The 22,125-nt window shown below is 36.6% G+C and overlaps 1 protein-coding gene across 1 annotated transcript in view; it reads left to right on the top strand.

Annotated features, from left to right (window-relative positions):
• NF1 (neurofibromin 1) overlaps positions 1 to 22,125 on the top strand; it is a 258,016-nt gene that overhangs the window by 42,346 nt on the left and 193,545 nt on the right. The window contains exons 2-4 of the mRNA XM_040455091.1: positions 11,215 to 11,358; positions 13,064 to 13,147; positions 16,422 to 16,612. Of these exons, the coding sequence (XP_040311025.1) occupies positions 11,215 to 11,358; positions 13,064 to 13,147; positions 16,422 to 16,612 (419 nt within the window). The remainder of the gene's footprint in view (positions 1 to 11,214; positions 11,359 to 13,063; positions 13,148 to 16,421; positions 16,613 to 22,125) is intronic.

Here is a 22,125-nt window from a genome sequence, read left to right as displayed (position 1 = left end):
TCACCAAGCTGAAATCAGGGTGTCGCCTGTCAGCGCTGCCATCTCATCTGAGGCATGAGGTCCTCTTCCAGGCTCACTGGTTGTTGGTAGAATTTAGGTCCTTACAGTTGTAGGACTGAGGCTCTCAGCCCCTAGGGGCTGTTTGTTATTCCTTGCCATGTGACCGTTCCCACAGTGTGGTAGTTTGCTTCTTCAAGGACAACAGAAAGCATTTTTGCTGCTTCAGATCTCGTTCATGGCCCGCCCGGTTAGGACAGGCTCAGCTGAGATAATTTCCCTTTTGATTACCTCAAAGTCAACTGATGAGGGATCCTAATTGCATCTGCAAAGTCCCTTTTGCCACAAAATGTAATAATCATGTAAGGGATATCACGTTGTATTTAAAAGTGCTTCTCTCTGTCAAGGGAGAGGATTGTACGGGGTGTGTACAGTCTGGGGCTGTTTTAGTCATCAGCAGTCATTGTGGTAGTCATCGGCAGGATAGCCCGTGAATGCAGAGATTGCCCAAGGACGACTAACTTTGTTCAGAGAGAAGAGAAGAGCGATTAGAGGAGATTTTCGGAATTATTGGTACCTGAAGGATACATTTATTCATCTTTGTGTTCACAGCACTACATTGCTACCGGGCACATAGTACATGTTCAATAAGTATTTTGTTAGAATTCTTTGATCTCAGATTTTAGGAAATTAATGTATAATTTACATATGGTAACATTCACCCTTTTCAGAGTGCAGTCTGAGTTTTTTTGTTGTGGTAAAATACACATAAAGTTTACCATCTTAACCATTTTTAAGTATACAGTTCAGTGGTATTAAATACATTCACATTGCTGCACAACCATTACTCCATCCATCCCCACAACTCTTTTCATCTTGTACAACTGAAACTCTGTACCTGTTAAATGATAACCCATTCTCCCCTTTCTCCATCTTCCGGCAATCACCATTGTGCTTTCTTTTGCTTTTGAGTACACTAAGTAATTCATGTAAGTGGCATCAGACAGTATTTTGTCTTTTTGTGATTGGCTTATTTATATATTTATATAATGTCCTCAAGGTGTATCCATGTTGTGGCATATTGCAGAATACCCTCTCCCTTTTTTAAAAGGCTGAATAATGTTCCATTGTATGTATATACCAAATTTTCTTATCCCTTTATCCATCGATGGACACTTGGGTTGCTTCTGTGTTTTAGTTACTCTGAATAATGCTGCTATGAACATGAGTGTGCAAATATCCCTTTGAACCCTGCTTTCGATTTTCTTTTTGGATATATGCCCAGAAGTGGAATTGCTGGATCATGTGGTAATTATATTTTAAATGTTTTAAAGGTATTTTCATAGCATTGGCTGTCCTCTTTTACGTGCTTAACCAACAGCACACAAGGGCTCCATTTCTCCACATCCTCACCAACACTTCTTGGTTTTCTGGTTTTTTTGGTACCAAAAAACCAAATGGATGTGACTTGGTATCTTATTGTAGTTTTCCATTTGCATTTTCCTAATGTTTAGCGATATTGAACATCTTTTCATGTGCTTATTGGACATTAATGTATCTTTGAGAAATGTCTGTTCAAGTCCTGTGCCCATTTTAAAATTTTTGTTGTTGTTGTTGTTTAGTTTTAGGAGTTCTCTCTATATTCTGGATATTAATCTCCTCATATATGATTTGCAAATACTGTCTCCCATTCTGTGGCTTGCCTTTTTACTCTATGGATATATCTATATCTATATCAATATCAATATCTATATCTGTATCTGTATCTGTATCTATCTATATATACAGATATAGATAGAAATATTTTAATTTTTGTATTTTAGAGAGAGCAAGAGCATGTGCGAGTTAGGGAGGGGCAGAGGGAGAGCGAGAGAATCCCAAGCGAGCTCCCAAGCCCTATGATCATGACCTGAGCCGAAACCCAGAGTTTTATGGTCGACTGACTGAGCCACCCAGGCAGGCACCCCTTGAGTTAGTTTTTGTATATGGTGTTAGGTAGGGGTCCAACTTCATTCCACTGCATGTGGATACCCAGTTTTCTCCGTGCCATTTGTTGAAAAGACTGTCCTTTCTACATTGAATGGTCTTGGCACCTTTGCCAAAAATTTATTGACCATGTATGTGAGGGAATTAAGACAGACGTACAGACCAGTGGAACAGAATAGACCAGTTCCATTGGTCTGTATGTGTGTCTTTTTTTTTTAAGTTTATTTATTTATTTTGAGAGACAGAGAGTGGGGGAAGGGCAGGGAGAGAGAGAGAATTCCAAGCAGGCTCCGCACTCCCCTAGGCAGGGCTCAAACTCACCAACTGTGAGATCATGACTTGAGCAGAAATTAAGAGTTACCTTTTTCAAGATTCTTTCAGCTATTCATAGTCCTTTGAAATTCCGTATGAATTTTAGGATGGGTTCTTTTATTTCTCCAAATATGGCATTGGGTTTTGATAGGGACTCATTGAATCCGTAGATCACTTTGGGGTAGTATTGACATTTTAAGAATATTGTCTTTGAATCCATGAACATAGGATGTATTTCTATTTTTACCGTTTTTAATTTCTTTCAGCAGTGTTTTGTGGTTTTCAGTATACAAGTTTCACTGCCTTGGTTAGATTAATTCCCAAGTGTTTTATTCTTTCTGATTCTGTCATAAGTGGAATTGTTTGCTGCTTTCCTTTTTAGATTGTTCATTGCTACTGTCTAAAATGCAACTGATTTTTGTGTGTTAACTTTTTACCCTGCTACTTTGATGAATTCCTTTATCCATTCTCACAGATTTTTGTAGTGGAATCTTTAGAGGTTTTAACATATAGGATCATGTCATCTGAGAACAGCTGGCTTTCCAATTTGAATGCCTTTTATTTCTTTTTCTTGCCTAACTGCTCTGGCTAGAACTTCAGCACTAAGTTGAATACAAGTGGTGAGAATGGGCACCTGCCTTGTTCCTGTTTTTAGGAAAAAAAGCTTTCCGTCCCCATTGAGTACTATGTTTCCTCTGAGTTTTTCATATATGGATTTTATTATGCTGAGGTAGTTTCCTTCTATTCCTTCTCTTTGTTGAGTGTTTTTATCATGAGAGGGTGTTGAATTTTATCACATGCTTTTTCTGCAATTGAGATGAACATGTGGTCTTTTCCCTTCCTTTTATTGATGTAGATATTACATAGACTTTCATATGTTGAACCATTCTCACATTCCAGTAATAAATCCCATTTAGTCTTGTGTATAATTCTTTTAATATGCTGCAGAATTTTTTAATAATTGTTGTGGATTTTTGCATCAGTATTTATGAGGGATATCAGTCTGTGATATTCTTGTGTCTTTGGCTTTGGTGTCAGGGTTATGCTGGCCTTATAGAATAAGTTAGGAAGTATTCTCTTCAATTTTTTGGAAAAGTTTAAGATGGATTAGTATTAGTTCCTCATTAAATATTTGGTAGAATTTACTAGTAAAATGATCAGGTCCAGAGCTTTGTTGAGAGAATTTTGATTGCTGATTTAATCTTCTCACTAGTTATAGGTCTATTCAGATTTTCTATTTCTTTGTGATTTAGCCCTGGTAGGTTTTGTGTTTCTAAGGATTTATTCATTTCATTTAGGTTTATTAAAAAATTTTTTGGCATACAGTTCATCGCACTCTCTAACATCTTTTTTTAGGTCTGTAGTACTAGTAATAATGTACCCACTTTTATTTCTGATTTTAATAATTTGAGTCTTTTTCCTTTTTTCTTAGTCCATTTAGCCAAAAGTTTGTCAATTTTGTTGATACTTTCAAAGGACCAACTTTTGGTTTCATTTATTTTCCCTGCTTTTGTTATTCTTACTTTATTCTCTGCTCTCATATTTATTATTACCTTTTTTCTTCCAGATTTGTATTTCATTTGTTCTTCTTTTTCTAGTTCCTTAGGTTGTTAGGCTGTCGATTTGGAATATTCTTGTTTTTTAACATAAATGTTTATAGCTATAAATTTCCCCATTAGCACTACTGTCACTGCATCCTGCAAGTTTTGGCATGTTGTATTTACACTTTCATATGTCAGTATTTTCTAATTTGTCTTGTGATTTCTTGAAACATTGGTTGCTTAAAAGTTTATTGTTTAAAATAATCCAATTAAAAATGGAGAGAAGACATGAACGGACACTTCTCCAAAGAAGACATACAGATGGCTAACAGACACATGAAGGGGTGCTCAACATTACTCACCATTAGGGAGATGCAAATTAAAGCCACAATGAGCTATCACCTCACACCTGTCAGAATGGCTAAAATCAGCAACACAAGAAACAAGTGTTCGTGTGGATGAGAGAAAGGAACCCTCGTGCACTGTTGGTGGAAATGCAAACTGGCACAGCCACTGTGGAAAACAGTGTGGAGGTTCCTCAAAAAGTTAAAAATAGAGTTACCATGTGATCTAGTAATTCCACTCCTGGGTATTTACCCAAAGAAAACAAAAACACTAATTCAGAAAGAAAACACTAATTCAAAAAACATGCATCGTATATTTTTTTCAGCATTATTTATAAAAGCCGAGATATGGAAGCAACCCAAGTGTCCATTGATAGCTGAATGGATAAAGAAGTGGCATACACACACAAATACACAGTGGAATATACTGAGCCTTAGAAATGAATGAAATCAGGGCACCTGGGGCAGCTCGATTGGTTAAGTGTCCAACTCTTGGTCTTGGCTCAAGTCATGATCTCACTGTTTGTGGGATCAAGCCCTGTGTTGGGCTTTGTGCTGACAGTGCGGGGCCTGCTTGGGATTCTCTCTCTGCTTCTCTCCCATGTACTCTCTCTCAAAAAAATAAAAAAAATAAATAAATAAAAATTCTTAAAAAAAAAATGAATGAAATCTTGCCATTTGCAATAACATGGATGGATCTGGAGGGTACATAATGCTGAGTGAAATGAGTCAGTCAGAGAAAGACAAATACGATTTGATTTCACTCATATGGAATTTAAGAAACAAAACACATGAAGAAAGAAAAAGAGACAAACCAAAGAACAGACTCTTAAATACAGAGAACAAACTAATGGTTACCAGAGGGAAGGTGTGTGGGGGGAATGGGTGAAATAGGTGAAGAGGATTAGGAGTACACTTATTATGATGAGCACGGAATAATGTATACAACTGTTGAATCACTATATGGTACACCTGAAACTAAAATAATACTGTATGTTAATTATACTGAAATTTTTTAAAAAAGTATATTTAATTTTCACAATTTTGTGAAATTTTGTGAATTTTCCAGTTGTTGATTTCCAACTGCATTCCACTGTGGTCAGAGAAGATATGTTGTATGATATCTATCCTCTAAAAATCTATGGAGATGTCGAGTTGCTTGGGTGACTCAGTCGGTCAGGCGTCCGACTCCAGCTCAGGTTATGATCTCATGGTTTGTGGGTTCGAGCCCCGAGTCTGAGCCCCAGCTCAGAGCCTGGACCCTGCTTTGGATTCTGTGTCTCCCTCTGTCTCTGCCCCTCCCCTGCTTGTGCTCTTTTTCTCTCTCAAAAATAAACATTAAAAAAAGCTTTTTTTTAAATAAAAAATAAAATCTATCGAGATGTAATCTTTTGGTCTACACGTGGTCATCCTGGAAAATGTCCCATATATACTTGAGAAGAATGCATATTCCATTGTTTGGTAGAATGTTCTGTGTATGTATGTTGGGTCTAGTTGGCTTATTGTGTTGTTTTAAGTCGTCTGTTTTCTTCTGTCTGGTTGGTTTCTCCATTATTTTGAGTGGTGTATTGAAGTCTCCAACTATTAGTGCAGAACTAATTTTTTCTTTAATTCTGTCATTTTTTGCTTATATTCTGATGGTCTGTCATTAGGTGGGTAAATGCTTATAAGATCTGTTGCACATCAGTAGCACTTCAAGCTCCTTGATGTTGTGAACTAGGAACTTCTGGAAGCCACTGGGCAGCATGTACTTTGTTTTCTTTTTGCTCCTATAACCAAAGTTGGGCATCAAGATCTGGTTCTTGAATCTTCTCTACACCCTATTGTCAATGCCTGGTTTCCACCAGTTATGGTTAATTTTGACATATTGTTCTGCCTGGTGCCAGATGAAGTTCTTGGTCCTCTTTTTAATGATCTTGGACTTGACTAGAGGTTTGAGGGTGAACATGATGCCATATAGGAGATGGCTGCCACCTTCACAGGAAGTGCTGAAGAAGAGAGGGTAAGGTCCTCCATAACTTGTTTTGATTGAAAGTCTGTTTGTCTGATAATTTGTATAGCTACTCCCACTCTCTTTGTAAAAACTGAAAGATTTATACGATCCGAAGAGAAGCCAGAGTATTCTCTTTGGTTACCATTTGCATGGAATATCTTTTTCCATCCTTTCACTTTCAACGTGTTTGTGTCCTTAGCTCTCGAGTCTCCCGTAGGCAGCATGTAGTTGGGTCATGTGCTTTTATTTTTTTTAATTTTTTAAATTATTTTTTATTTTATTTTTTCTGACAATCTCTGTCTTCTGATTGGAGAGTTTAATCCATTTACACTTAAAATAATTACTGATAAGAAGGGATGTACTGCTATCATTGTGCTATTGGTTTCCTTATGCCCTATGGCTTTTTTTGTCTCTCATTTTCTGCATTACTGTTTTCATTTGTGTTTATTTTTTGTAGTGAAATGTTTAAATTCCTCTCTCATTTCCTTTTTGTGTATTCTACAGCTATTTTCTTTGTGGTTACCATGGGGATTACATTTAACATCCTAATGTTACAACACTCTCATTTGAATTTATACCAGCTTAATTCTGTGTTTTGACATTTAAATGGCACGTATTCATGTAACCATCACCATGGTCAAGATATAAGAAGTTTCATCACTCAGAAAATTTCCTCATACCCCCTTTGGCCAGCAGAGTAGATGGTGGCAAATCCTGAGGGGAACATCTGTTGTCTTACAGGGAAGAAGCCTTTGAATTGTCTTCAAACGGGTTTGTGGAGTGCCTCCTCTTAGTAAGCAGTGATGGGCTACTATTGTAGACTGGGGGGTTCAGGGGAACCTGGAAATACGAGATTTTTGGGGAGCACAGTTCACTCGTTTGCATTCATTTGTCAGAGTCTTATTCTTAACCCTCAGGACTCTGGTCTCAGCATAGCAGATGTGCCCTGTAGGGAAATTTAACCTTCTTTGAAGCCCAGCAACTCTGATAATTAAGTGTTGGTTCTGGTCCTTAGGTTTCTCTGTCCTCCTGCTGTAAGAAAGGAGACCATCTTTATATGCTTCTGGAGAGACCTTTTGGCTTATATGCCTAGCTTCTTATTGGCAGTTAATCAGCTTTTTGTTATCTTTTTTATTTTTTCTTCCAGTGAGCAAAGGGTTTAGTAATACTCTTATAGTTTCATTGCTTTTGTAGTTAGGATTTTTCCTTCACTGCCAGCTTTAAAATCCCATCTGAGCACCTGCAGCCAGCTGCCCTGGAAGCCTAGTGTAGGATGTTCATTAAGATCTTTCTTTGGGATCAACACCTGGGAGGAGGGAGAATTGGGCAGATGCAGAATTCATGGTGCAGTGTAGGTCTGGTGATAGCTTTGTTCATCTCCTTTCGGGGGCTCTGATGCTAGAATTGGTTCTTCTGAGTTGCCCAGAATTGGGCTGAGGTGCTTAGGCCTTTATATTGCCCTATCAGTTGGTCGTTGGATGTGGGCTGCCCAGGAAGGGTTTCCCTTAGGTAGGATCATTCTTTGCGGCTGAGGCAGTCCCTGAAGGACTGACTGAGCACTGCTAGCAGTTAAGGCAACAAGTCCTTCCCCGAAGGGGAGCTGGGCAGCACATCAGCGTCTGCTACAATTCCTCTGTCTTCACTAAGAATGATTATATCATTACCTTGCTTCTCCTAGATTCGGGTTTCATTTGTTCCAGAATTTGTTTTAGTTTTTTTAGTATCATTATGAACTCATGGATATAAATAACATATACTTAACAGACTTTATGTTGACTTACACATATAGAAGGATGTACAAATGTATGTAAATATACAGCTTAATAAATGTTGACAGTGTGAACACATCAGTGGAACTTGTATAGTGCTGGCAATCAATAGGTCCTTCTTTCCTCTGCATTTCCTTCTAGTCATTACCTGTTCTTTCCAAGGGTCTCTAGTATCCTGACTTGAATTTAGCATGTTGTTGAAATTTGTGTAACAAAGTCACGCAGTAAGTGACATTTTGTTCTGACTTCTTTTCATTCGTATATTTGTGAGACTAAGCTTACGGTTGTAAATCATTTATTTTTATTGCTATACAGTTTTTCTTTGAATATACTGCTTTTGAAAAAAACATTTCTGCTATTGATAGGCACTTGGAGTGTTCTCAGTTTATGAAAGGGCTGTTTTAAACATTCGTACATATCTTTCGGTGAACATATATACAAATACACCTAAGGTATAGGTATATACCTAGTGAAATTGCTAAATGTGTATATGTTCTGTTTCAGTAGATAATGCCAGACATTTTTCAAAACAATTATTGACTTACACTCCTACTAGTAATGTATAAGAATTCTAGTTGCTGGGATGCCTGGCCGGCTCAGTTGGTAGAGAATGCTACTTTTGATCTCAAGGTTGTGGGTTCAAGCCCCATGTTGGGTGTAGAGATTACTTAAATACATAAATAAACTTAAAAAAAAAAAAAAGTTCCAGTTGCTGCAGTTTGCCTGTTTATGTAGGATGTAACCCTCCAAAGCTTATGGTTGAAAGCTGGGTATATTTACTGGGTCCCCTCCACTAGCAGGTTCTGAAGTCTAATTTTTTGTCTCCCTGAGGCTGTGAGACTTTAAAATTCTGCTTTGCTTTTCAGAAGTTTTTGGCTTACCTTTTAACCCTTTTCCACCACTTAGGCATTTGAGGCCCCCTCATGTCTTCGGTTCTGTCACTTCAGACCTCATTGTCAACCCAAATCTCTGATGGCTCCTATTTGCCTCAACAGAGGTACCTTAGAACGTGACTTTCTGGCACGCTTTCATTCTCTATTGCAACGTTATTCTGTCTCTTATTTTTTCTCATAGTGACTTCACATGTGATTTGACCACATTCTTTCTATGTGAACTTCGTTTTCCTGAATTGGTGAGAGGGAGCTGTGAGCCAGGAGAGCTTTTTATCTTCGTGGCCCTAGAGCTCTTCTGTTACTTTCATGAAATGAGATACATCATCTCATCTTTTTTGAGCTCCTTAGCTGTCTTCCTTTTTACCACCTTTATGTGGCCTTTTTTCCTTTGCCCCGTTGTCCCTATTGGAGTGAATCTCAGCAATTTCTTCCCAGTGTGCGCTTCGCCCTAAAAGGGGGTGCTTCTTCAGCTGGTTAGTTTAGAAGTGTGCTGCCCAGTGGTGTCCAGTGGCTAATTAAAGTTAAATTTAAGTAAATAGAAGTAAACATTTGATTCCTCATGTGCATTAGCCATTAACATGTGCTCAGTAGTCACACGTGGCTATAGCTACTGTATTGAGCATTGTTGATATAGTATAATCTCACCACAGACAGTTCTGTTAGACAGTGGTGGCTTAAAGTGTGCTCTGTTCTCTTCAGGCATTAGTGTAGACCTTTCGCACTCATGTGCAAATTGCAATATGCAGAAAGCCCCCTGTGTTTCAGCTAATTTTTTTTTTTTTTTTTTTTTTTTTTTTGTCAGTTAATGTTCTTAAGTTGCCCTGTTGTACTTTTCATTGAGGATGGAATAGAATTTTGGTATTTTCCTCTTGTTGGACCCATTATACATTCAGCTTTCTTTTGCAGAGATACTAATACCACACCAGTTTTGTAGCTCGAAGTGGTTTGTTGCTATTTGCTTGTTTTTGGGGGTTTGTGGGTACCTTGTCCCCTGCTTTATGGAGTTCACCTATTCAAATGCTAATTTCATCTGGAAGCACCCTCAGAAACACACCCAGAGATGATGTTTAGCCAGATATCTGTACATCCTATGAGCCAGTCAAGTTAAGGTATAAAATTAACCATCACAGAGGGAGTTGGGGAGATTTACAATTTACATTGCAGCCACTGCCTTCTTCTAAAAGCCCCCTTTCAGATTCAGCACGCTGCCCCCCACCAACCTTTAAAATTAACATTATGTAATTCTGTAGCTCCTGTTCTGCCCCTTCTAACCCTAAAAAGTCTTCCTCTCTTTTATTTAGTATTTATTATCAAGTTAGTCACTTGTTACTGACTAGGCAGACTTGCGCATGTCATTGGGTCTCTTTCCACCTTTAGTTGCACCATTTTAAAAATGAGAATGCTGGACGCAGGTTTGTTTTCTCAGAGGAACCTCACGGGTGTTCTCTTAGCATTAGCAGGATCTAGTATTTAAACAGTAAATATATTCATGATACTTTCAATGGAAAATGCTACTTTTGTTTGATACTTTATTATTTTTTTTGATGTGTATTTTTGAGAGGGCTTGAGTGGGGTGGGGGAGGGGTAGAGAGAGAGGGAGACATAGAATCGGAGGCAGGCTCCAGGCTCTGAGCTGTCAGCACAGAGCCTGACATGAAGGTTGAACTCCCGAACTGCCAGATCATGACCCGAGCTGAAGTTGAGTGCTTAACCGACTGAGCCACCCAGGTGCCCAGAAAATGCTGCTTTTGAACGGAGTAGAGATGAACTTCTTGGCAATGTGACTTAACTCATTCTCAGATAAATGTAAATGTGGCGACCTTAAGAGATATTTTTTCCATGAGACTTAACTGTTTGTTGTTCTGTTACTCCCTCAACTGTGTACTTGAGGGTGATCATCTTACCTGAGTTTGTCTTACTGTGTTTATTCCTGGTTATTCAGTTCTCATTTCTGAACAGTCTGCACTTATTTCCCATTAATTGATTAGAGGTCTGGGGCATAGATTTTCTTGGTCTGTTGTTGTTTTAAGAGTTCAGTGTTTAAGGGAAAGGATTGTATGCATTCTCTGAAATAATTTTTAGCTACAAGGAAATAGCTCTATTTCTGTGAGTCATCATCTCTCTTATGTAATGCTGGGTAAAGTTTTAATTTTGTAGGTAGAGATTTACAATTTCCAGACGGAAAGCTACAAAAATTGAAATTTCAAGAGAGTTGTAGATTTGCTAGAAATGCTAATCTATATTGAAAATTGGAGTTTGAGATACAAATGTAGGTAACCGTGACTGATAAGAATTTTCCTCAAACCTCATGATTTTCAGTGAGAAATAGTTCTTTTTAGTCCTTTTCATGTGTAAGCTAACATTTTCTTTTTCCCTTAGCTTCCAATAAAAACAGGACAGCAGAACACGCATACCAAAGTCAGTACTGAACACAACAAGGAATGTCTTATTAATATTTCCAAATACAAGTTTTCTTTGGTTATCAGCGGCCTCACCACTATCTTAAAGAATGTTAACAATATGGTGAGTATTTGGGCTATTGTTTTGTGGGGGAATTTGTTTTGGTTTGTTTTTGATTTAAAGATTTGGAGCAGCATATTTTGAAGTATGGAAAGTCCTTTTCTGTGGACTCCGGATATAAACATTCACCATTGTATTTTGTGGGTGAGCACAGGTAACCTTTTAACTTTCATTTTAGTTTTTGATTCTTTCTCTTAGATCCTTCTCTTATTTGTGACCCTATCTTCTTTTCTTTTTTTTTTTTTTTTTTTTTTTTTTTTGGTGGGGGGAATTAAGATTTCATATAGACTGTAGGTCATATACGAATTGATCATGGAGTAATCTTTTAAAATATTTTTTTTAGTTTCTTCTTTGAATATTTACTTATCAGGTTGCCCTAGTCCTAAGTAGATGATAAATATGACCTTGTAGTGATAAAATGTGAGATTGCTTTTATGAAGATATTGTTTTATTTCCTTCCTCCTCTAACCTGTGACAAATTCTATAGTATAGTAGTTCAAGATCCCATTGTTGAAATGGTTTTCCTCAAATAGTCATTTCATCAAGTAATTCCACTGTCACAAGCTCCCAGTTGCCTTTTTTCCTGTTTTATAAAATCGATTTACATTCCCTAGGCTACAAGTTATTCCAGTATATATTTCTCCTATATCTCACAGGTGATCTGTCTTCTCTGTCAATTCCTATCTAAAACCTCCTTCATACTCAGTGCAAAACAACCGATCTGGGTGTTTCTTGATTAATTCTAAACTGCTTTTCCTGTCTTTAGCACTTATAACCACAATTTATATTGTTTGTATTGAGCATTGAGACTGACTTCTGGTTGTAGATTGTGAGACTCAGTCCCATTTTTATAGTCACATCATCTTTGGTGTGTGTTCTTTTTAAAAACTTGGTTAGACAATGCCCTAAACTTAGAAAACTGATAAACTGGAGGTGTGAGCAGTCATTTGCCATACAAAGAAATTTTTTCTTTATAGAAAAAATTAAGATTTTCTGAAGAAAGCAGAACCTCTTAGGAACACGTAAAGTGAATTACAGAAACACATTTAAGATTTTGTGGATCTCTTCTGTTGCAGTGTGTGGGGCATGGTGATAGGATGTTCCTTATATAAATATGTGGCTGTGTTCCCAGTTAGATGAAAATATTTGAATATTTGGAACCTTCTTTTCAAAAACAAAAACAAAAGCAGTATTGTGATATTGGAATTCATTTAGTGCTTACTGAATAAACTGACTTTTGGAAACCATAGTTTCTTGTTGGTAAATAGCATAATATTAAATTTAAGGATAGTGAATGCCTAAAATTCACTGTAATTGGTATTATAGTATTTTGTTCCTGTAAGAATTTAGACTTTGATTATCTTGTGGCATCGAAGTTAAATGTTCAATTCAAGATTCTGGTTCAGGTCTATATGTATTTCTAAATCCCATGTATTTTTAAAGTATAAGCAAAAGTTATTTTCTTTTACTGTTACAACACTAATGACAGACTGTAATAAATGCCAGCATTTTCATTTGCCTGGGAATATACTTTGAGCATTAAGATAAAATAGAAATAATAGATTTAAATACAGTCTAATCTGGGAGGTAAAATGGAAAACATGATTTTTTTTTTTTTTCTTAATCCTTCGTCCCTTTTCAGATATGTGCTGATTTGTAGTAGGGAATAATAGCCAACTTTTAGTGTTGTGAATCTCTTTTCTTTTAGAGAATATTTGGAGAAGCTGCTGAAAAAAATTTGTATCTCTCTCAGTTGATTATATTGGATACACTGGAAAAATGTCTTGCTGGGGTAAGTAAATCTAAAATAGGCAGATTTTGTGAATTCAGTTTTGAGAATGATCTGATGTACCAAAATGTATATGGACAAGAAAAGTCCTATGGATTTTTTTTGCCTAAGACATATGAATACGAATTTTGTTAACAGAGTTAACAGAGTACAGACAAGTTTTCAAGAGAAACTTATTTTCTTATCTTTTGTGAATAGATACTAAGTTTATTTATAAAGTGTTAAGCTTGAGCCACATATCTGTTTCAGGTTTTTTAGAAGAGTTTATGAAAAAAGCCACCATTTGACTGACTTAATTTCGCCAGATATTGTTAGGCCTGTAGCATTGGTTAGCTGTGAAAAAATGTGACAGGAAGACCAGGAGTAATCTTGTCTCTTTCCCCGTTTTAGTATTTTATCTGATTTTAGGGTTTTACTTTTCAAATCTATATAAAAGGAGACTTTAAAAAATTGTAACTATTGCTGATAGATCCTACCTGAAGAACACTTGTTATATGTACATATGAACATACAAAGTAGATATGGGGAGGAGTAGTTGAGTACAAAACAGTTCTTTCTTCGGTTTCTTCTGAATAGTTACCTCATTCTGTTTCAACCATGACTTAATTAGAATTTGTCAAGAATATTTTCGTTGTATAAAGCAAGGTGTTTCTGTACTTCAGCAGCCTTAATTCTTACCGGAACATGGTAGGAGCTACCTTCATTTTAAATGTCCGTTCACTAAATATTAGAGTTTAAATTGTTATATTCTCTCTTCTTTGGCACGTCTTTTGCCTTTATTCAGAATTGCTTCTGTATTCTACATGCTACAGTTTTCTGTGGTAAACCTTGTTGGGAGGGACTTGGGGATGAGGACTGATTGTGTGGTTGAGAAGAGAGGGAATGGTCAGCAGTGTTGGAGGAAGGGGTAGCGTATGGAGTTGGAAAAATAATTACATTCATTCCACTGTACATCCCGAGAAGAGAGACATGTTTTACACTATAGGCCACCAAACCTCAGCATAGTGTTTTAAACTTTTGTTGGCCCTTGACCGTATTCCAAAATTGTCAGACAGTGTTAATAGGTTTTCTACTTAAATCGAGGGTAAGCTAGTTCTGTTTTTAGCTTGGTGCTTTCTATTAATTTGTGCTGCGCCGTGGTTCATTTGTAAAATGGAGTGAAAGAGCAGAAGCACTGTTAAATAGGATGAGGTAATTGTGAAGGTGGACAGTTTAAACTTACCCTGAATCAGTTCTCTGTGTTTGTCTTGTTGCTTTGATTGTAAATACCAGTATATGAGCCATATCCATGTTTGAATGGAGGTCCCATAGCTCTTCTCTGTTAACATTTATAACTGAGAGGTAATGGTCAATGTATTTTGGACAATGATTACTGCTGTTATTGGCTCTTGTTTAATTGATACTCTTTGGAGATAGCCTAACTGAAACTCTAATAAATGGGCATGGTATAACTTATATAATACATAAAATATATGTTGCTCTGTTCTGTTGACAATGTATAACTTTTTTTCATTGAATTTACAATTAAAAAACAATGCTATTCATATCATTGAACAGTTGCGTTTTTCGGATTTGCCTTCAATAATTTTATAGTTGTTGATTTTCATTTTTAGATTGAAGTAAGTTGAGGTAGTTTAAGAAGAACAGCCTACAAGTGCATGTTTATCATATAAGTAGTTGAAATAACTGAATGAAAATGATCAAATATTTACCAAAATCATATGAGTAAAATTTTGTAGAATTTGAGGAATCTTTGTTCCTACATGTATGACCGTTATTCAAAAGATTGCATACTTCTGTAATTATTACTTGCTTATTAATTGGAGTTTCAACATTTCTCTTGTTTGGCCTATAAGGTATTGGCATCGCCACTTGAATTTTGCAGGGTTCTATGATGTCTCTTTATTTGCTGTCCATATTTTTCAGTGTGTTTACATCTGAAAACACTTGGATTACAATTACAGAATCAAGCATAGCACACAGTTGTCCAAGATTTTGCTCTTGGTCATCATGCTTGGTATATCAAAATTGTCATTCTTACATGAATATTAGCTGTTAGGCGATATGGAACAGTGTATCTGCAGGATAGCTTCTCTATTGGTTATTTTGTTAATTATAGACATTTCCTTTATAAAGTAGAGATCTTGGTGTTAACACCAAAATTATCAAGCTTGGTGTGTCATTAATATTGGGACCACCTGGCATTATGTGCTCCTGATTTGATACAATATGTACTTTGCTGAATTACCTGAATGTTTAATCTGAATCTAATCAGACTATTAGATTTAGGTCCCAGCTACAGAAAATACAGTAACTAGAAAGACAAGGCACACTACAAAGAAATAATCGAATCAACAACATGGAACATTTTGTAAGGCCCATTTTCTTAAATCAATGTTATGGAAAGTAAAAATGAAGTATAAGGAGTGTGTGGTGGGGAGAGATTGTTTTAGAATAAAGAGAGTAAAGGAATCATGCTGCAATCATCTGAACCTTTTTTGGGTCCTGACTAAATTAAAAAGAAGCTATGAAAGACATTTTCGGGGCAGTTGGGGAAATTTGAATATAGATTGGGTATTAGCTGATACAAGGGGAATTGGTTTTTGTTTTTGTATTTTTGTTCTTTGATGTGATTGTATTGAAGTTATATTGGAGAATGTCCTTATTTTTGAGAGATGCTAAGGTACCTATGGACGAAGTGTTATAATGTTTGTAACTTACTTTGAAATGGCTCAACCAAAATAAAATTATTTGTAAGAAGTACATATCTATGTGTTTTAGGCAGTCCTCTAAAAGGCAGGTGTGATTGCCCATCCAGGAATGTATTTGGATTTGAGACAGATGACACAATGCACTCAAAAATGAATATGAATAAAGTTTTTTTTTAGAACTCACAATAAACTTGGGATTCCCAGGAGTGGGAAGGCTTATTATGTAGGGAATTGGTGAACAGGGAACAAACAGGACTAGTGGTGGTGGTGGTGTGGGGGATGATGCTGGGGAGGATGGATGGGAGCCTTTATTGTGACTCAGAGGTCAAAGATGGAACCATTCTCTTTATTAGACTAACTATAGGTGGATACAGCAAACACGATGAAATATTAGCAATTGTTGAATCTAGGTGTTGGATGTGTTATTGTATTGAACTACCGTATGAATATATCATTGTCCACTATTGTATGTCAAGTCTAATGTATGCTTGAAAATTTTCATAGCAGAGGATCTTTACATGTAAATTTAAGAAAGTTACAGAATTATGTGATTATTTCTATTTTAGCAACCAAAGGACACAATGAGATTAGATGAAACGATGCTGGTCAAACAGTTGCTGCCAGAAATCTGCCATTTTCTTCACACCTGTCGTGAAGGAAACCAACATGCAGCTGAACTTCGCAATTCTGCATCTGGGGTTTTATTTTCTCTCAGCTGCAACAACTTCAATGCGGTGTTTAGTCGCATCTCTACCAGGTTAGTGTGTAAATCTACATAGGACTGTTGCAAGTAATAAAATTTTAGAAGTTTTCTTTTGTCTGCATAAAAACAAAAAGTTGACAGAAATGAATTTGACTTGGGCTTTTGTATAAATTTTATGCATTGATTTCTTTGAAAGTTTTATTGTGCAACATTGTGATATTGATGTGTACAATTGTGAGTACTGTTAGGAGGTTGAAAGTCCAAATTTTAGGATGATACATCACCCATAATTAGGTTTTTGTTTTTAACACTAGGTATGAGGTTTTGGTTGGCCTTTCTAACATTTTATTCCTTTAAATGGAATTAGCTAATCAGATAGAATAACTGATAAGAGTAGTCAGAATTCCAGTGACCTCCCAGCTCTGTTCTTTATCACAAGATTCTAAGTTACCAAACGAAAACAAAACCTAGCAATATGGAAGCACAAGGAAGTAAGTAATTTGCAAAGTAGACTTCTCCAGAAAGTGGACTGTGTTCTAAGTGTATGAATTGTAAAAGCTCCTTTTTTTTTTTTTTTAAAGTATTTACAACAAATGTGCTGTTTTATTCTCATAGTATCTCTGAAATGTAGGTGATACTTCCCCCAGTTTACAGATAAGCAACTAATACCCAAAGAATTTATCAAGGCGGTATGTCAAACCACGGAGGACCCAAAATTTTTAAGTCAGACTGGTCAGAGTCTATTAGGTTCGTTATATTAGACTGCTACTCTAAACTTCCATTTTAACCATATTTTTACTGTTGTGCTTCAAGTTTATATGATAAATATTATTTAAGCTTTTACTGATAAAAATCACTATGTGATATGCTATAGATGGGAAGAAATTGGTGTATAGATGGTGCTCTATGGAATAGAATTATAACTGATGGTAGCAGGTAATTCTGGAACTTGCTTTCTTACCAATGATTTGCCTATCGTATACAGGTACAGTCAAATGGGTCCTTAATTATGTTTGTTTATTCTTTGTTTACTGGTACATCTTTTATCCTTTGACTTGTCTGTGTTGTGTGAACAGCAGGCTTCCATTAGTCAGCTTTGGTCATTCTTCCGTTGTTTTCCAGCAGGTGTGAATGAGAACATACATCATAATTAGAAAATTTGTGCTGTAGTGTTTTGAGGACTTGGCTAACTTCAAAATCTTGCCATCTTTTTAATAAATACAACATTTTTATAGTCATGATGCTAGGCAATAATATTCTTCAGTCCCTCTTCAGAACTGGTGCAAAGAAAATTAAAATTTTGTTCAATGGTGTAATAAGATTGATAATATTAGGTAATGTTTATACAATAGAAAATTGCCTTCATGAAATTTTTTGAGTGATAACATTTTATATTCTGAGTAATATTACACTAGATGAAGTAGCAAGGTAACTGACGCCTAGGGAATAGGTGGTGTGAAACTGTAAAAGACCAAAAACAAAACCCCGTCTTTGTTTAAATGATGACTGTACCAGCTTATTATTTGAAATAATCTTACATTGAAGGTAGAAAATTATCAAAAGAATAAAATGTTTTTAGCATATCCAAGCATGAGTTGCTTTATAAAGCACAGCAAATACGCCACCTTTTAAAAACCTGAGAAATTTTCTAGTCACCCAAAGGTTTCATTTTATAGGATTTTGCAGCATTAGCACATGTGAATATGTAACACATGTAAATATGCTTTTGTGTATTTTCCAGACCTAGTTCACAGTTTCCAGAAGAGAAGTTAAATGTCTCCAAAATAAGCCAGTTTCTTTAGCTTTCAGGGGGCAGACTGCTCAGAAATGGGATCTGTGAAATACATGTTTCAGACGACTGCGTTTGCTGTTTAATTTAGCTTGTGCCAGACATAGGAGATGATCTTGTTAGAAGACCACTCACCTAAAAGACCATTCTGATGGTTTAATTTAGATACAGATATCTTATGACATTGCTGTCATAGGATTAGGTGGCTTAAAATGTGCAAGTGACTAGAATGGCAGTTTCTTTCTGAAGATTGAGTTTATATGTCCTATAAATTAAATGGACCAATATCATGAACATTTGTTTGACTATTCTGCCTGTCCACAGATGTTTCTCTTTTAGGCTTAACATTAGCTTTTGATATTTCTTTTTTCTTTTTTTTAATGTTTGTTTATTTATTTTGAGAGAGCGCGAAAGAGTGGAGGAGAGGAGAGGCAGAGAGAGAGGGAGAGAGAGAATCCCCAGCAGGCTCCTCACTGTCAGTGCAGAGCGTGATGCAGGGCTTTCGATCATGACCTGAGCTGAAATTGAGTCTGAACCCTTAACCAACTGAGCTACCCAGGTGCCCCTAGCTTTTGATATTTCTGTCCTTTGATTTTTTTAGGGGAATATGGACTACAGATCTTAAGTTTATTGTTCTGCTGAAGTATATACATATTCTGTGGCTCATAATACTCTTTGATGTAGAAGATCAGCTGCTTTCTCCACAGAATTGTTGCACACTCGTAATAGATCTAATTGTTTTGTAGTGGGAGGGTCCTGTGGAATATCTGATTTGACAAACCACCAGAAGCAGAAGACTCAGTGATTTTTTTTAAAGTTTATTTATTTAGAGAGAGAGAATGAGTGGGTGGGGGGGACAGAGGATACAAAGCAGGCACTGTTGCTCATAGCAGAGAGTCTGATGTGGGGCTCAAATTCACGAACTGTGAGATCATGACCTGAGCTGAAGTCAGATGCTTAACTGACTGAACCACCTAGGCACCTCAAGACTCAGTGATTTTAAAAGTTCTATTTGATTCTTTTACAAATCTGTTTTTTTTTTATGGTTTCTTTATTCTTCTTAATAGTTTTAAATTTCTTATATGACTATAATAATTTAAAACATACTTATTTTATATTCTCTTAAGATTGATCTCATAGTGCTTGTATGTGCCAACTCTCATTCACAGTGAATGGTTTCCTCTCTCTTTTGTGAACTTGGATTGCAAAGTCATCTTTAGTGCACATCTCTATTTTCTTTGGGGATCTCTTGTAGCCTGGAGCTGTGGGAGTGTCCTAGTGATGGTTTTTGCATTTACATTTGTTTTTGCCAAGTACCCAGCTCTGGACTTATTTTTTTGGTTAATTTCTCATCCCTGGATTGTATTGATAGTATAAATGTGGACCTCAAACCCTTATCAGGTAACAGCCCTGGGTGACTTTTTCCCCTACCCAAAACTTAGCCAGAGCAGATAGACATCTTGTGCTGGTAGATTTTTTTTGTCCCCCCTTCCACCCTTCCTTCATTCTTTGACTCTCTCTGTGCAACCCTCTTTTAAGGAAGTGCATAGTTCTTGCTAGTCTTTTGTTTTTTCCAGGACCCCAGTTCTACTCCCTGCACTATTAAGGTATAAGGTTTTGTATTCAGTCCCATGTAGATGTTAGACCAAAACCCCTAGGGTAAGGAGAGGAAAAAGCCTACCCACCTTTGTGCTTCCTTTGTTACAAGATAAGACCATGTCTTCAAAATCGTCTCTGGTTTTCATTTTCCTCTTCATTTCTGGACCTGGGTGGATGGGTGGTGGTTGGGGCTGGGGGGGGGGTTGTTTTCATTAATTTCTGTATATTTAATTTATATATTTTTTAATTTTTATGTTTATTTTTGAGAGAGAGAGAGAGAGAGAGAGAGAGAGAGAGGGAGACAGCATGAGTGGGAGAAGGGCAGAGAGAGAGGGAGACAGAATCTGAAGCAGGCTCCAGGCTCTGAGTTGTCAGCATAGAGCTCGATGCGAGGCTGGAACCCTTGAACCCTGGGTTAATGACCTGAGCCGAAATTGGACGCTTAACTAACTGAGCCACCAGGGGCCCCTATTTAAAATTTTTAAAATTTACTTGTTTTAGAGAGAGAGAGAGAGAGAGAGAGAGAGAGAGAGAGAGAGAGAGAACGAGAACATGAGTGGGGGAGGGGCAAAGAGCAAGGGAGACACCGAATCTGAAGCAGGCTCCAGACTCCAAGCTGTCAGCTTGAACTCCAGAACTGTGAGGTCATGACCTGAGCCAAAGTTGGATGCTTATCTGACTGAGATACCCAGGTGCCCCTCTTTTATTTCTATATACTTTAAATATCTTTTTGTTGTTATTCAGTTTATCTGGTCTTTCTGGATGCTTTAATGGTAAGTTTTCCATTTCACTTCTTTTGCTCAAACTACCCTTTGATTTCTGTGTTTCAGAAATGACAATTAAGCTTCAGAAAACACCCCTTTCCTATGGAAATACTGGGCTGTATAAAGAATTAAACTTTTCTTCCATTTTTCACAAATAACCACAAGAGTCAGCTTTTCAAAAGTTGGTGTTGAGGATTTATTAATTTGTGTTTCCTAAGGAATCCTATTCCATATTTCCTAGACTCTTTGCAGCAGCCGTGGAATTTTTAGCATGTAAATCAGTATTGAGGACCCTCTTATTCCCAGTGTGAACTGCTAAGCTTTTCTCACCCTGATGATATGAAGAGTGTTAGTGTAAGTGCTTGGAATAGTTTTAATGTTAGCTATACATCTGCAGACTAAAGTGAGTGGAAGAGGAATTTGCAAAGGAAGGAATCGATTGATTTTATATTTAGCAACTGAAGGTTTAGTATGGTGAGTAATGCCAGTTTAAGATTGCATTAAAATGGTTCCAATCCCAGTTAATATTATAAATAAGACTTTGTAGTATTTGTGCTTTTTCACCATCTTCCTGCAGTTACAAACATTAGTAATTCCATTTATCTGCTTACATTTTGATATCTATTAATTGAAATAATGAATATGACTCATTAGGGAGCACAATTCAATAGATTAACAATGTCAACTTTTGAAAAGCTGACTTCTGTGGTTGTTAGTGAAAAATGGAGGAGAAATTTTTATTAAGACTTATGTGAATTTTTTTATCAGTTAAAAAATATCTATATTTGTTGAGTGTTAAATTTTTCTACATTTGTGATAACTTCATATTTGAGGGAAATTTTGGGGATTTAGAAAGATTCTTGCCTTTATAGGAATAAGTTTGTGAAGGAGGGACATTAATCAAATAATCACATAAATACACACACAGATTGTGAAAATTGCAAGGACTGAAGGCTTACTCATTTTTTCAGCAAAGTAAATGTATCTTATAAATGTAGATAAAATATCATTCATGTTTCTTTTTTAAAATTTTAATTTATTTTTTTTTAAATTTATATCCAAGGTAGTTAGCATATAGTGCAACAATGATTTCAGGAGTAGATTCCTTAATGCCCCTTCCCCATTTAGCCCATTCCCCCCCCCCAAACCCCCCCCCAGAAACCCCCAGTGGTAGCCCAAATTAAAGAGCCCCTGCGGTTTGGTCCCCCTCCCGGTTTTTATGTTATTTTTGTTTCCTTTCCCTTATGCTCATCTGTTCTGTCTCTTAAAGTCCTCATATGAGTGAAGTCATATGATACTTGTCTTTCTCTGACAAATTTCACTTAGCATAATACCCTCTAGTTCCATCCACGTAGTTGTGAATGGCAAGATTTCATTATGATTGCTGAGTAATACTCTGTTGTATGTATGTATGT

The sequence above is a fragment of the Herpailurus yagouaroundi genome, unplaced genomic scaffold (assembly GCF_014898765.1).
Source record: "Herpailurus yagouaroundi ecotype Mexico unplaced genomic scaffold, PumYag 215, whole genome shotgun sequence".
NCBI lineage: Eukaryota > Metazoa > Chordata > Mammalia > Carnivora > Felidae > Herpailurus > Herpailurus yagouaroundi.
This window is presented reverse-complemented; position numbering and strand designations above follow the sequence as displayed.